General features: G+C 38.7%; 1 protein-coding gene across 5 annotated transcripts in view; it reads left to right on the forward strand.

Annotated features, from left to right (window-relative positions):
* The window catches only part of ARID1B (AT-rich interaction domain 1B), a 325,491-nt gene that overhangs the window by 20,444 nt on the left and 289,857 nt on the right, over window positions 1–15,190 (forward strand). For all 5 annotated transcript variants that reach the window (XM_084203719.1, XM_084203720.1, XM_084203721.1 and 2 more), the window contains one exon: window positions 12,345–12,539. In XM_084203719.1, the coding sequence (XP_084059845.1) occupies window positions 12,345–12,539 (195 nt within the window). The remainder of the gene's footprint in view (window positions 1–12,344; window positions 12,540–15,190) is intronic.

The raw sequence follows: 15,190 nt of genomic DNA on the forward strand, positions 1-15,190 counted from the left end.
TTTGTTTAAAACATGTAGGAATTAGAGCTGACAGTATTTTAAAATCAGCATAGCTTTTAAATTATAATAACAGAAAGTTATTTTGCTTTCAAAATGTTTGTATAAATACATATACGTTGATCAATTTTTTAAATTATAGAAATTAAAATTCAAGGATTAACAGATCCGTTACTGCTTCGAGTTTTTGACTTGCTATGTTTGTTTCTGTACAGCTGCTACATGCTAAGTGCACTAGTTGTTTTAGAATTACTTTTAGTTTTAGTTTTAGAAGGGTGTTACCACCACTACCTTCAAAGTGAAATTTACAACTCGTCTGGTTTTTGTCCTTTTAATTCTAAAATCTAGATGAAATGTAATCCCAGGAGTGCCATTTTGCTGTTGCAATGTAGTCTTTTTCAGATGATACATGATTTAGTTGGAAACAAATTAGCAGTTATGAATGCCTAAAGAAAGCAATTTAATAAACAAGATTTTTGTAAGACCTAATCAGAATTGTAAAATGATACTTGGGAATCAGTTACATTATACAATAGAGTGGGTGTGAATTGTAGGCATGTGTGTGGATTCATGGTTTCTAGTCACATTGTTCTCTCAAGTGATACAAGGGCTTCAATCCTTAGTTTACCGTTTCTTCTAATTTATAATTTAACTTAAATGATTTCAGTCAATAATGAAAATTCCTACTGATAACTGTAATTTGTTCTGGTGATTAATTTCAATTTTTATTTTAGCTACTTACAAACCCCCCCCCCCCCCCCGACACACACACATTTTCTAATGCTTTAAATCACTTGTTGCTGGTGAATTTTTGTTTTTTTACTCCTGCCCAGGAAGTTAGTTCCATGCTGCTGACAGTGTCTGTGTTGATGAGACAGGTCAGTATAAATGAAAAATAATCACAGGCAGGTACTCACTCGCCAAGATTCTATTGCTCCAACTCCACAATATGGGTGTATGGCTCCAGGTTCATTATCTGTTTGTAGCGGACCCTTGGGCTGAGCTGACACTGCTTGTGTGTCTCTAACTGGGACACTTTATTTTTGTTCAACCAGTGTTATACAGAGATCATTATGGAATTATGGTAAAAAAAAGATGAATTGGTTTGTTTCCAGGTAACTTAAAATTTTGCACTATTTGCGACCAAGTTTTTTCAGCTTCTACAGGAAGCAGTTTTAATATAGAAAATATGTTACAAGAGAAGTTTCTTGGCAGTTGAAGAAGTGACAGGGCTTCTGTTATAGAGCTAAGTTTGCATTCCAATTACCCTGATGCTAAATATATGCCTTTAGGAATTCTGCATACATTGGCTCTAGCTAGGGGCTTTCCCCTGTTTTCTTACTTTAATTAAGACCATTTTTACCTATTTAAAAAAAAAAAAGTTAGGCTTGAAAAGAGAAGATGCTCAATTAATCAGTAAGCTGCCTGCTGTGAAGCTAGAAACCAACAATACAGAAAATCAGTGCTTTACACTGCTTTTTAGTGTCCCAGTCTGCTATCCAATGTTGTAAGTAGGGTGACTGTTTCTCTCCTTCTTCTGAACCCTTGCTGGTGTGGCAGAAGGAGATAGCCTAAAACTGGCAAATATTTCTCAGTGTGGACAGAACTTTCTGAATCTCCCTTTGTTGAAATTTCATGTTATGGCTATGGAAAAAGAAAACAGCTAATTGCTTTTGTTTGCCTGGTGGAGTTTTCCATTCTTTTACTCTTTTATCCATCTTTATTTCAGTAATTATCAATTTTGTCAATGATACTTGTATTGGTGTCCCCCTGTCCATGTCTCACCTTCTCCCCAATTTTATTCATCATGAACTCAGACACCTGCAAAAAGGGAAGAAAATTGCATAAAGCCACTCAAGTGGCAGAGCACTTTGCAGAGAAGAATGGAAGATAAGATTTGACAGTAGTTCGGGATGAGACTAAGAACTGGGGGGTAAGAAGAGGAAAGGGGCTGTGTTGTCTAGAGTATCTGCTAGGTTCTAATGTTACCTGGACTCTGATTTATTCTGAAATTGCTCTGGTGAGGTCAATTACAAATACCAGCAGTAAGTATAACTGAGTTTTTGAAGGGTTGTCATTTGCTTTTTTTTTTTTTTTTTGGTAATAGTGTAATCTCAGAACATGGTCTAGAAATTTTACATTTGCTTCATTCATGAACACTTGATGAAATCTAGTGTATAAGGCTGAATTTAAGCAGTTCAGGGGCTTATTTTTGAGCTTATCTTAGATATAGGTGATTTTTTTCAAAGGAATTAATACTGTTGCAGGTGATCTAGCAGCAGAAATTTAAGATCATCTTTTCTCTTTTTTTTCACTCCCTTTAAAGATGGTTCTAGGGACCTTTTTTCTTTGGCATGGAGGTTTCTGAAAGTTTAGAGTGCCTTGTTGCAGCCTATTGATGCAATTTCTTCTTTTCAATATCTTCTAGAGGTTTGGGGTTTTTTTCCTCCCTTAGCCTACCCTTGACTCCTAGTCCTGTTTCTTGTTGCCTAATAACTGACATCAGTCTCCCCAAAGTCATCATGTGTCTTTCCTTGTTAAAAGTGCATAAAACACTTGTTGTTATGAGAGTGAAAACCCAGTCACAGGAAGGTGAAGTGTTGTGCTCATGTTTGCATATCAGGTCAGCTGCTGAGCCAGGAATAGAAGTCCTGTCTCATGACTCAGTGCCCTAACCGCTGGCCTGTGCCGCCTCTCCGGAGCACCGGTCTTTTCCAAGAATATAGTGGTGATGGGTATAGGAGTAACTACAGCAAATATAGGAGCTTTGCTTCTTACTCTGGCAGGGCTCCAAGGCTTATACACAGCTTATAAGCTTTGGGAGAAAAAAAAGCTTTCTAAAGGAGCTCTTAGATAAGTTCTGTGAAGTTACAGTTTGCTTTGCTTTGTTTAAAAACAGCAGCAGCAAAAAAAAAACCCAAAAAAACCTAATTGAAAATAGCTTTCCTGAAGGTTTAGGATGTGGAAAAAAGTTCCATGTGTTTGAAAGTCAAACTTTGCTCTACAAATAACCTTAAGAGCGGCCTGTGATTAAATCTTTTGTATATTCAACAACAAACTCATTTTATGCAACCGCAACTATGATAAAATTGAATTAAATGAACCTGCCTCTAAGAAAAGATACTGAATAGCTGAGTAGCACATTATTCAATGAATGGAAAACAGGGAGGCTGGCTGAAACTGCTGGGAAATGGTTTTAACATTCTATCGGGCTAAAGAGCAATTCTGTGAAATCACTGTATTTGTTTCCCCCCTACCTCCCCGCCCTCATTTTTTAAATAGCAGTGCTCTTCATACTGTCAGAATTCAGTGTTGTGACACCCCTACTCAAAAGTTATGACAGCAGTGTAATGACAGCTACTGCCTCTTGAGAATCAATCAGGCAATTAATTTTGTAAATGAAATGCTGATTATACAAAGCTTCACATGAGAGGCCCAGTGATTAAAATCAATTTAACAAATTGTTTCAGGTGGGACTTGATTAATAATTTGCCATAAATGCTGAGGATATATGACCAGCATACCTTTTGCAGTGTGTGTGTGTGTGTGTGTGTGTGTGTGTGTGTGTGTGTTAATATAGAACTATATATATCACTGGGAGTGGAAAAAATCTGCAGCTAACTGTATGTACTTTTGGCTTGTGACCTAGATGTGATTGGTTATAGCTTTTTGTGGGTACTCTGTCATCCCCAGTGTCCACAATGTCATTTTCTCAGCTAGCGTTCTCTCCAGCAATTAAATACATCTAACTTATAATTTTTATATCTGTGAGTAAAGCCAAGTAGTTGAAAAAGTGTATTCAGATCCAGGTAAATATTAAGTTTAGGAAGTTTTTTCTTAAAAATTTAAAGTGGATGTGGGATTTTTTTCCATTTACGTCCCTCCCCCCGTCACTGATATTTAGGACGTTGTGCATTTTCCCCCTCTTACTGCAATACTTCTCTGCAGGCAGCCTTCCTGCAGAGCTCCCCTCGTTCCACTCAGGGCAGTGCTCTATTCCTTGGCTGACAGACACTATTTTTAGTACATCCTTTTCTGTCCATCTAACGCCGTGTTTGTGTAAGAGCTGTACAAAGTAGGTAAGGGAATTTTTTTTCTGAGTTCCAGATGGCAGCCATGCACAGTGAGTGAAGGTGTTTACTTGTCTAGGAAGCTGAGAACCTCATTGCCAGACAAAATAGAAGTAACTGGTATTCTGGGTGGGGCTTTGCTTTTTTAAACTTGGTTTTCTGGGTTTATGAATGGATTTTCTCTTCCTTGTTGAGCCATAGCCTTGGCTACTGAGGAGGCCTTAAAGCTTTGAGGCATTCAGTGGTAAATCTAGCCTGAGAACTTTAGGTTACTATTTTCCCTTGCTATCTGCCTTGCTTTCCTGCTGGGGGTTGCTATTTTGACAGTCGAAATGCCAGACTGAGAGCTCTGCCCATGTCTGACCGTGCTCCAGTGCCAAAGCTGTTGTATTGGTGCAAAACCATCCAACACAGGCGTTTCTAGGCTCAGACTGGACTGTGAATTGGGGCAGCCAAAGCGTGGTCGTGATACGGCAGCGCATAAGAGAATCATCTGGAATGAGGGACCTGTTGTACAGTGGCAGATAAGTTTGCTAGAAGACATTTTAAAGAACCCCTGAATTCTGCTGTGCTTGAAATTGCTGCAGACTTGGTGAGGAGGGGAGTAGAGCTTCTGCATGCCTTCATGGAGAAATGTGGGCATCCTTCTTTGCAGAGGCATCCAAGTTGGAGAAAACTAATCTAAAGACAGGACTATAATTCCTGAGTACTTCCCAGAAAAAGTTTGATATTAGGAAAGTGGGTTACAGGAGAAAACTGAATGTTCAGGTGTGATGAGGGCAGATGACACACATTAAGCTGACTTCAGCTATTAGTAGCTGGCAATGACAAAGGCAACTTGAGGGGCAGAGGTTCTGGGCTGTATATCCATGGGAACTTGTCAGAAACCTAGGGTTGTTTTGGCCATCAGCTGTGTTAATGTGTATAATTGCTTCTTGATGTTGTCTTAACCTTTGCATGCACTTGTAGTGGCAACTGAAGAGGTTAGTTATGTACACTTCATTAAAAACAGGTTTCTTTTCTTTGCAATGTTTGTTGTGATTTCAGTAGTTGTTTAGTTTTATCTTTATACACAATTATAAATAGAGAATGGCTGATGCACAGGCTTTACAGTTTTTGGGTTGTATGTGTTAAAGAGGACTTGGAAGAAGACTGAAAAACAGTATATCCTTCTACCTCACCCTGCAGAAACAGTTGCTTGTATAAATAATTTGTAAATGGTCTAGGCAAGTAGTAGTTGATTCTTTGTGGGGCATGGCTTTGATGTTTTTTTTCTTTCGCCTTGTTAATTACTTACTTTCTGTTTTGAGTGGGAAATAATCTTTCTGATGTCTCCCTGCAGCTGAAATTAGACAGTATGCAGAGACTTTAAAACAAGCAAAATGGCTATTTATGTTAAAACTCTGCTAGTGTGTGCTTCTTCATTTACTGGATTTCCTTTCATCATAGACTTACGTTGAACTCAGCTTATTGTTTTTGCTTATTACTTGTTGTGTTTGTGCAACTGCCTTTTTTAATTAAAATTTTAGTAAAAGAGACCATAGATTTCCTTTTTCAAAAAAATAGAAAGCATGTTTACTATTCACCTCTCAGACTTTATTATTAATGTTAGAATTTAATGCTGTACATTCATACTTTTTTAATAGTTGCTTGCAACTTTCTTAAATGGATATTGAAGCACACTTGATGAGAGTTGTTTTGATACTCCCTCTTTTGTCACATAAAAATGTTGGCTGAGGCGTCCTTGTGCATGTTCATACAAATGATGACATTATCTAGCAGTGGATTATCTTTTCTGCAGTTCCATCCTCAAGCCAGCTGTGTCATTGTATTATAGTGAATACTTGTGATTATCTTCAGCGATAAATTTGTGACTTGGTGCCTGACATAGAGTTGAGAGCTCCATGCCTGTCTTCCTTGGAATGTCAGTAACCGATTGGCAGCTGTCTTTACTTATTACGAGGTTTCAAGGCTTTGGTTTTTATACAGAGATGTGTTTTCTTTTTTTTTTTTTCTTTCCTTTTTTTAAATATAGAGACAGAAGCTTTGGCTGCAGATCAGTGGATAAACAAAGAGTTATTGTATTCATAGCTCTAGGAGTTTGAGGGGAAACCTACTTGAGAGTGTTGAGTTCATGTTGTTTTGTTACAGGCACAAATGATGGAGCATTAGTTGGGATGCTTTATGGCTCATAGTTGCTTTAAATCGCTGCATTTGCTGTTGTCAGCCAAACTAATACCTCTTGAAATGTTTTTTTTTTGTTTAAACAAAAAAGCGCACTTTCACTTGAAAGTAGTTATATCTCTCATGTAAATACTCATCTTCTAGTGAATTGCTCTGTCTGCCTTGTAGAAAAGAGCACTAGCTGAATGGGATTCGTGTCTAAATCTCATTGTGACCTTATTCAAGTGTCTCCCACTCCTCCCTGTCTTGAGATTTCAGTGATGAGGGTCTTTGTGGCATCTTTAAATGGAAATGTTAGTTGTATTTTGGGACAGTGACTGCTGTTGTTCATATTCATAAATATAATTCAAATAAACTTTTTGTTGTTAAAAGTGAAACACTGGGTGATAACTTAATTTTATATATATATATATATATATATATATATATATGTAATGTGTGCATAACATCAGTAATGCCTTAAAAGTGAGAGCTGGTTTTGATCAGACTGCTTCTCAAGCTATTCTCTTGTGCAAGCTGCCTCAAATCTGAGTGTAGATGATGCAACTGGAAAACACTGGCTAGATGACTAAAGAAAATGATGGTGTATTTTTCTATCTCTTTAGAAAAGGCAAAATTAAATCTCCAGATACTTCAGGGTGAGGCAATTTATTTGATCGTTTTGGATGGGAGGAGAGCAGGAGTGGTGGTGATACTGAGTTTACAAGTGGGTGTAAAATATTAATTTTTTCACTTCTGCATGTAGCAGAAATGTCAAGTTTATGTATTCTTTTACACAAAACATTGAGAAAAGGAGCAGGTGTGAGAAAAAGGTTGTCAGTTACTATTTGTAGGTAGTGTAGGTTTTTCAGTGTCCTATCTTAATGGTTGTATTGTCAATCTAAAGACTGGGCATGAAACCTTGGCCCTGTTGAAATCATAAGCAAACCTTCCACTGGGTGTTTTCAGGTGTTTATGAGGCACATAATAGGCAGGAACTCTTACTAAATGCTCTGTTCTTACAAAGCCTGATAGTACATGTGCAAATGAATCTGATACTGACATGAGATGGGCACTATTATAAAGGGGTTATAAATGATGGTATTTCTGTGGACTGAAGCAAAGAACAAGACTGAGGTATTTTGAGGAACTTCAGATCTACTCAGTTTTAATGAAATGTGGCAAGTTGAAGAGGAGGTGCGGAATAAGAAGCAAAAGGCAGAATCCATCTAGGCTTGCCTAGAAGAATATGGCAGTAAAAAATAGCATAAGCAAACACTAGATAAACTGGCAAAATGGTAATGTGTATATTAGGAGTAAAACAGCACTAGAGAAAAATCGGGCTGTTCTGCAGAGGCAGGAAAAGAAACAAATGGGTATCACTTACTACAATGACGCTAAAATAAAATTTAATAAGTGATTAAAAATTTGCACTACAGCATGTAATGGAAAGTAAAGGCATAGAAGATGTGAAAATACGTGCATCATCCATTCATAGTCAAACATGCACACTGGGTTTTAGAGGAATGTGGTGCAGTTAGAGCAATGCTGTCATTTTTGGTAGATGTTAGAAAGCACGTGTGGAGTGGTTGGGTTATGATCCCTACAGCATAAAGAGGGATAAAGATACATCTCATAATCATCCTGTCACTGAAAACTTGTCTTTGAAAACTGTTGGAACTGATGTTAAAGAAAATATTGGAACTTAATAAATTTTAAAGGAACCTTCAGATAAGATTTTTTATGTCTCAATTAGCATCTTTTAATAAGTTTTCAAAATGTCATGGATGAGAGAAAGTCTTGCTATAAGAATGAAATCAGAAAGTTTACAAAAATGATAAAGCTGAAAACTGTGCATGCATTAAAGCTGGAAAAAGTTACGTTGAAATTTTTACTTTCACTGTAAGGGTGACAGTACTTGATGAGAAGCTCTTCTTTCTTTCTGTTAAACGTGTGGCTCCAGGTCTTCCTCACCATACACTGTTCTTAAGACAAAATTTGTCTTTTTGTTAGAGAGTTTTCAGTGGTATTGATCGTGGTCATACTAAATTCTAAAATTGGTTCTGTGTTGAAGAAATGATGGGGCTTTTTTGTTCATTTTTAGGGTTGGAAATTTTTTCCCTTTTTTTTTTTTTAATGTTTACACAAGGGAAATGGGGGCATCATTGTAGGAAGTTTGGCCTGGTTTTGATGGCTGTAGGTTAAATTTTTTGAAACACACAGTTTCTGAAAACACTTTCAGAGCACATCTATCATCAAATTCAAAAGTTGTTGCAGTTGCAGATATGCAGCATTTCCTGCAATTTAAGCCCCCTGATTTCAAGTCAGGATGCATTAAATTGGTAAATTTTGAATTTTTTTGGTTTGGTGAAAACTTGTGGCAGATGCAGAGGTAGAGTCCATTTCTGCCTGAGCAGCACACAGCTACTTTAGATGGTGGGACAATTGTCTCCTACATTCACTACCTGTATGGTAAGTAAGCCCTGCTCCAATAACTCACACTGGCCCCTTCTCTGCCGTGTGCTGGGTGGATACCTGGAGCAGGCACATGCACTGCCTGTGGGGATTGAATTGTGGCTGTGGGTTTAAAGACAGCTACATCCGTGAAGGAGACACTTAATGTTGCAAGGGCAAACTTAATTCCATGAGCTCTCAACTTCTGCAGTAGTAATCTTTCTTAAGCCTGGGGGAGAGCTGGCTCTTTAGTTTTGTTTTGCCTTGCAGAAATATGTTGACAGCCACTGAGTCACTGGTAGATGTCTTCACCTTTAGATGCACAGCATAGAGGGTTAAGATCTAATCTGAAGGGAGTCAGAAATAGCAGTGGTGACTTGCCACCCCCCATAAGGACCTACCAGTGCATAGGATGAGAAATGTTTCCTCATCAAGTCTGTCTTCTCCAACCGTAGAGATCATAGAACACGCTACTGTTTGTTCTTTCCCTGAGGTCTTTGGAGGGAGGAGGGAAGAGGCAGCACTGATAGCTAGAGTGGGTCCCTGTGGATTGTCCCAGTAATTTGTCCAGGCACAGTCACTGCTCCCTCAGTCTAACCCTCTCGTATTCAAGTATCTCCAGTCCTTGGTCCAGATTCTTGACTTCCAGTGTTCACAGTAAGTTCTGAGTATGTCCAAGTTCTCGCCTCCCAGTGACCACAGCCCCCTTGATTCCTGTGTTGTGTGAGACACTGCAGCTCCCGGTGCCTGGGTTTGTAGCAATATCTGAGGCTCTTCATCCCTCCACCTTTCTGAATTGGAGGATATCACCTGAGGGAAAGAGGAGTGGCTCACCTGAAGAGAACATGGAGAAGTGTAGTGATGGCAGGCTGGTGAGAAAGAGGGAAGGAAGGATGCACTGGCAATGAGGCTCGCTCTCCCAGCACACACACAGAAGCTCTGCTGCTTGGAGGTCACTAGTCCAAAGGACAGAGACTCTTTGGCCTGTATCCATGTCACCTCCTGACCTTGTTTCCTCCTCTCCCCTTCAGCTCTTTCTGCCTCACTTCTATCTCCATTGCTTTTTAAACTCATTGTCCCTCTTCCTTTGTCTGGCAAATTCAAGGCAGCTTCCATACACTCCGTAACTCCTCTGAAGAAGCCTTGCCCTGCCCCTCATGTGCTCCTGTTTATTCCTCCTGTGCTCCCAGTCTGGTGACATTCAGGTGCTCTCTCTGACAGGGGCACATGCCTTACCTTTCATGAAGGTCCAGTGTCACCCTGGGAAATTAAAATTCTCTGCCTCAAAGCATGGTGTTCAAGAGATATTTTCAAGTGTTTTATGTGAGAACATAAACTATGTATTTTTCTGTGACCTCATTCTAAGACATAGCTGAACTATTTCTGCTGAATTTTCCAGAGAATTTCAGCCTCAGGCATACATATGCCCTGGAAAATTTCAGCCTAAATGCTTGAAGTTTGGCAAAATTTATATGCACCTGAAGGTAGTCTTAATAATGGATAATGTCAGATTGTTTAAGCTGTGTAGCTATCTGCATTGTTTATATTTTAGAGTTGGATGCAGGAAAGAAAATACTACACTCAAAATTAATTAAACGTGAATTTAAGTAAATGTGATTATTGGAAATGAGACCTGGAAATTATACCCTGATACAGAAGATGGTAGCAATGAAAAGTGCTGTTTGGCTTCATGGGAATCTAATGGAGAAAGCTCAAGACTCACTTTGAATAAGGATTTATGTTTGAGAAGAAGAATATGACAGGTGATGGACCGAACATTAAAACACAGAAGTAATCATAGATAAAATATTGTGGTCTCTAGGAGGAAATGTAAGTTTTCCCCTGGGACACTGTAAAAAGGAATCTATAAGGCTTAGCCTTTGTGTTTTTAGTTGAAACTGTGGTGAGAGTGCATGATGGCCTAAAAAAACCCAAAATTGAGAATGTTGTTGTGGATCAGGTGATCTGCAGTGGTTGAGGAACCATTGATTTTGAAAAGTATAAAATATAAATAGTAAATTACCCAGGGACATTTACTGGCAAAAAATAGAAACTTCTAATCTGGCTACAGAGCAGGCAAACAATAAAGGGAAAATTGCTGAGTAATACTTACCCAAAATTAGCAGTGAATGTGGAATTTGCTATGGTAGCAAAAAAGGGCAGTCCTCTTCTGAAGTGAATGGAGATGTCCTGTAAGGAAGAGGTTATCATTTCCATCTCCTCAGATGTAGTGTGCCCATATTCAGAATACTTTATTAGTTTTGGGTGACATTCCTGGAAAATTGGGATTGGTAATGTTGGAGACAGTCAGCAAAAAAAAAAAAGAGGTTTGATGGATTTTATTTGCAGTAAGGAAAGAATAATAGCTCATTAAGCAGTGACTGCTTTTGAAAGGGCATATTTTGGATAGGAACAAAAAAAGTAGTGTGTTAGTAGTACAAACAGCAGTGATGAGAAGAAACAAGGATGGGAGTGGGAAATGTTAGTTATTGTCATAATTACTATTACATCAGAAAGGACATGAAGAAGCTGTATTACATAGGAGGTTTTAAAATTAAACTGTTCAGCAGTGCGCTGCAGGAAAACATATGCAAAATGTGCTGCAGGAGGGAATCCTGCTCCTGGTAGGGGAGTGAGCTGGCTGGGTGAATAAATAGGTCCTTTTTTTGTGGGGGGGGGAGCGAGCAGGAGGAAGGTATGAGCCACTTTCATGAAGATGAGATTGTGATAGGCTTTTCGAAAGCTTGCCCGCACATACTTCCATTAATCTAACCAGAACTCAGGAATTAAAAAATGGATATCATATTAACAATACAGGGCTGCACTTCATGAAGTATGGTATTTTTTCTGGTTCAGTTAGTTCTCAGTAATAAAACATGAGAGTAATACTACACAATGGTTGACACCTGTCCTGAAACTGTTACAGGGCTTGGTAAGTGCTGCCAAAAAGTCTAAAAATAAAACTTCTCTCCCTTGCCTCCCTTCCCCCTCCCTCAATGGTTGCAGTTGGGATTTTCTGAGGTTTATTAAGGAAGCAAATAAACTTTCATGTAAAATGTGGGTTATGACTTGCTTTTTGATCTTGAAACTTATTAGTGTGCACGAAAGCAACAGGAAAATGCTGAAATGCAGTGTTCTGTATGCACTGCACTTCTTGGAAACTTTATTTTCTTTTCAGTTTCTCTTTTTTGTCTGATGTGAGAGAACAGATATTTTCTCAAGGTTAAGTGACTACTTGTCCACTGTTTGCGGCTCTCTTGATATATATTTATGGTGGTTTTTTAAATTTTTTTTTTTAATGTTAAGGCCAGTGATGCTAATCAGTGTGCAGCAGTATATTTAATTATTTCTTAAGTTGAAATTTTTTGGGGAGGTTTTTTGCTCTCTGTCTGTATAGGTACAGACAGCCACAAGTTTTAGTGAAAAATATTTTTTAAAGTTGTTTTGAATGGAATGGAAGTCCTAAACTTACTATTCCAAGCCTCATCTAATTAATCAGAGAACCCAGGGTATGGTACTTTGCCAGTTTGTACATCAAGTCAATATTTGGTGTGTAAAGCGTTGAGAAAACACATGTGTAATTCACCCGCAGTGAGCATGACAATTCTGACCTTTTTCTTTGCATGTCTTAAATATTCCTTTGCTTGTGCTTGCCAACAGGGCAGTCCGATGGATCCGATGGTGATGAAGAGGCCGCAGCTGTACGGCATGGGCAATAACCCCCACTCTCAGGCACAGCAGAGCAGCCCCTACCCCGGGCAGTCCTACGGCCCTCCCGGCCCCCAGCGCTATCCCGTGGGAATGCAGGGCCGAGCCCCGGCAGCCATGGGAGGAATGCAGTATCCACAGCAACAGGTTTGTGGAGGATTTTTCTGGGTTGCTTTGGTTTCCCTCCTCTCTTTCTCTTCCCTTCTGACATTCCGGTAATACAGAGGGGCAAGAGAAAACCCTCAGAAATAAGTATTTCTTGTGCAGAAGGAGGATGAGGGACCATTTTAAAACTGCAGAAATTATGTTCACAGTGTGAATGTTTTCTGAAATCCCTTACAGTTTGAACAGGATTTAGTTTGTTGCTGGGATCTTTCTGGAGAGAGAGAAGTATGTCAAATGCCGTGAGGTTTTTTTTTTCCAGTTGACACCACTTAGTCTTGCATATTTTTTGGTTCTTTTCTTTTCTGCTGTTGCTATTTTGTTCTTGGTTTTTTAGGGGTTTTTATGTTCTCTTTCTCTCTGGCTTACATACACTTAAATGTAAGATGAAAACCTAGAGCTGACATCACTACATCAAGGCTAGTGTAGTCCAGTGCATACAAAAGTGTTACATATTTTTATCATCTGTTTGTTGTATTGGTGGTTGGTTTTCTTTTTTCTCCTCATTTTGATAGGAGTCTGTAGCTTTTCTTATTTTTTTTCTTTATCAATTCTTTAAAGTCAGGATTTTTTTTAATGTATCAGAGTATATAGAAAGGTAAGGATCTCCTTTTTATCTTCTTGGATTTCACTGCTGATGAAGACCTTGTGCTTTTTTCCTACCCTTTTTAAGAAGGTCAGTCTCAATATGCATACCATGTACTAAGGAAAATACAGCAGTTCAAGAGAGAGAGATAAATGGAGGTTATCATGAAGTTTAAGTTTGCTTTTTTTTTTTTTTAAATTAGGGATATGAGTGTAGGCAGTGAGAGCTCTACACTGCCTTGTGAGCACAACAGATTAGTAAATTGATCATTAATGGGAAAGAACATTTGTTTTGTACAACTGACCGGTCACAGATTAGCTTCTTTTTATGTCATTTATTGTTTAATATAGAAAATAAGATAAAATTTTGGACTCCTGGCAGATAGGTTCCTGGCCAGTTCTTGTTATTACCCATCCAGTAGGACAAGATGTTAATCAGGCAGTTAATTAAATAACAGTTTCATCACAGGTCTTAATTTTTTTTCTTTTCTGTTGTTAAACAGATACTTGCTGATAAGGAGGAGATTATTTAGTTTAGAAATGCCAAACTGTATATTTGGTTGCTAGATTGAGGCAGCAAAGCATTTTGTCAGTTGCAAAAGGGAGTTGAAATTGAATAAAGGAGGCTTTATTTTTCTCTGTGTATCTGTAACCAAAGTGAAGTTATTAAAACACATTTTTAATTTAAAAATGAGTTATTCTGTGTTACGGAGATGAGTGTTGAATTTTCAGTGCATTTGCTAATTGCTGGGTAATTGTAAATTAGCCGTCAGCAGGCAGTGACCTGGCAGTGCCATTGGCTGCCGGCCCCATCCGTCTCCTCGCAGCGCTGCCCTCGGTGGCGGAGCCGGCCCAGCACCAGAGCTCTTCGGGGAACAGGGACAGGATAATTATGACATTGAATTTTTATTGAACGGACATCAGCACCTAGGCATGATTTTGTTTTGGACAGCCTCCAAAGCTTCGTGTGTTTGGTTTGTGAACCTCTAATGATCTGAATCCAGTTCTTTTCATATTGCTCATATATTACCACCTTTCTACAAAGGATTAAAATGCAGGAATGCAGGTTTGTAAATTGAATTGCCAACTTACCAGCTGAGTGGTAAGTTGTCTTTGGCACAGGATGCCACAGTTTGATTCCTGGCTGGATTTTTACTCCTGTGACATGAATATTAAGTAAGGAGAGCCTAGCTATGCTTGTTAAAACTGTGTAGCACGTACCTACTTTAGATATCATATATATATATATATATATATATAAAATACATAATATTGCCAGAAGTTTCAGAAGATGAATCTCAGCACTTTCTGGAAATTGGACTGCTTTGCAGTGTCACATTGAATTTATCAAAAGCGCAAGGCACTTCCAGAAACTTGATTGGTTAAAAAATACTGGGCCTTAAACACATACCGTGCTCAGATTTAAGTATTGTGCAGAGATAGCACTGAGTAGATGGATTATGAGGGTGGACGTGCCACATGTAGGAAGGGTGGGAAGCATCAATGGGAGAGATTGTTCTTATTTTAAGTTATAGTTTGCTGTTGCTCAAAGATAGCTGAGGGTGTCACCTCTGTTTCCTTGGATGAAACAAGAAGGCTTTTTGTTAAACTGTGAAGATTTCTGAATTTTGAAGAAGACCTTGAAATGTTAAGTCTGGCTCTTTGTCAGCAAGTGTTGTGGCTTGAGGTTAGAACTATGGGACTTGACAGATTTTAACTTGCAGGCTCTGCTGCAGGATGCTGCAAATGAAGAAATAAAGATGAAAAACAGCACCCTAAAGATTGAGCTAAAATTAATGAAAGTGGTAGAATTGAAGATATTTGCCTAGATGTAGTTAGCTGGTCTATGTCATATTGCAGCAGAGAATAGCGTGTTCCAGCCTGCAGCCCAGAGGTAGAAGAGCTCTCTCTCAGGAAGGGAGGCCTCTGGCATAAGCAGTAAAAGATTAAAGGGGATAAAAAAGATAAAATGGTATCAGGTGCAGTCAGCTTACATATCTGCAGCATGGGTGTCAAGCGCAGCCTGCTAACCAGTTTTAAAAGGGGTATCT

This window comes from Fringilla coelebs, assembly GCF_963513975.1.
Source record: "Fringilla coelebs genome assembly, chromosome: 3".
In the NCBI taxonomy this organism is placed as follows: domain Eukaryota; kingdom Metazoa; phylum Chordata; class Aves; order Passeriformes; family Fringillidae; genus Fringilla; species Fringilla coelebs.